Source organism: Bubalus bubalis, chromosome 7, assembly GCF_019923935.1.
Source record: "Bubalus bubalis isolate 160015118507 breed Murrah chromosome 7, NDDB_SH_1, whole genome shotgun sequence".
Classification (NCBI taxonomy): Eukaryota; Metazoa; Chordata; class Mammalia; order Artiodactyla; family Bovidae; genus Bubalus; species Bubalus bubalis.
This window is the reverse complement of record NC_059163.1, coordinates 100,797,629-100,798,651: the sequence shown is the minus strand read 5'-3', so window position 1 is coordinate 100,798,651 and position 1,023 is coordinate 100,797,629. Positions and strand designations below refer to the sequence as shown.

At 41.3% G+C, this 1,023-nt stretch overlaps 1 protein-coding gene across 1 annotated transcript; it reads left to right on the top strand.

The window, feature by feature from the left end:
• The first annotated feature begins 263 nt into the window (after positions 1–263).
• LOC112586110 (40S ribosomal protein S27-like) lies at positions 264–526 on the top strand. Its single transcript, XM_025289529.3, has one exon. It carries the CDS (start codon positions 272–274, stop codon positions 524–526), a length of 255 nt encoding a protein of 84 aa, XP_025145314.3. The 5' UTR covers positions 264–271.
• Positions 527–1,023: the final 497 nt, after the last annotated feature.

Sequence of the window (1,023 nt, the reverse complement as noted above, 5' to 3'; positions counted from 1 at the left end):
GCCTTCCACTGAAAATGCACAAGCCCACCCATCACACTGTCTTCTACCCAGAATCAAATATGTCAGAGCTAGAAAAAAAAAGTCCTAGAAACAACTCATCCATCTACTTTATTTTATCAGTGAAGAAACTGGATCTCAAATCAGTGCTGGAAAGAGCACAATAAAAGCTAGTTGAAGTGAAAGTGAAGATTCAGCCAAAAAAGCAATGATGCCTTCAAGAGCACTTTCAAAACAAGTGCCTTTCCGGCGGTGATGACCTCCTCATGAGAACATGCTTCTCGCAAAGGATCTTCTTCATCCCTCTCCAGAAGAGGGAAAGAGGAAACACAAGAAGAAGCACCTGGTGCAGAGCCCCAATTCCGATTTCATGGATGTAAAATGCCCAGGATGCTATAAAATCACCACTGTCTTTAGCCACGCACAAACAGTAGTTTTGTGTGTTGGCTGCTCTACCGTCCTCTGTCAGCCTACAGGAGGAAAAGCAAGGCTTACAGATGGATGCTCCTTCAGATGGAAGCAGCACTAAAAGTACCCTGTATCAGGATGAATGGGAAACCATCCCAATAAACACATTTTGGATACAAAAACAAACAAACAAAAAAACAAGTGGGAAAAAAACTACCTTTTTGTGGAAAGTCTATGGTACCTTGTCAGCTGGAAAACAGTTGATGAACTGGGTTTTCCCTCAAGTCTCTGCTTTTCTAAGAAGAATGAATTAAGTTCATGCATATAGGTCTTAGCAGAGAACCAGCCCATGGTAAACAAAGGAAAGTGGGCATTTGCTCTAGGGAAATGGTGGTGAAGTAACTTTCAAGAAATTTAAAAGTAAGATGTTCCTCTGATATTTTAACCTTAAAATTTTAAACAAGTAGGGAATTCCCTGGCAAACCAGTGGTAGGACTTGGTACTTTCTTTGACATGGCCCAGATTCGATCCCTAGAAGAGGAACTAAGATCCTGCAAGATGTGCAGCGTGACCAAAGGGGGTAAAATTAAACACAATAAATTGTGGGACATTCATACA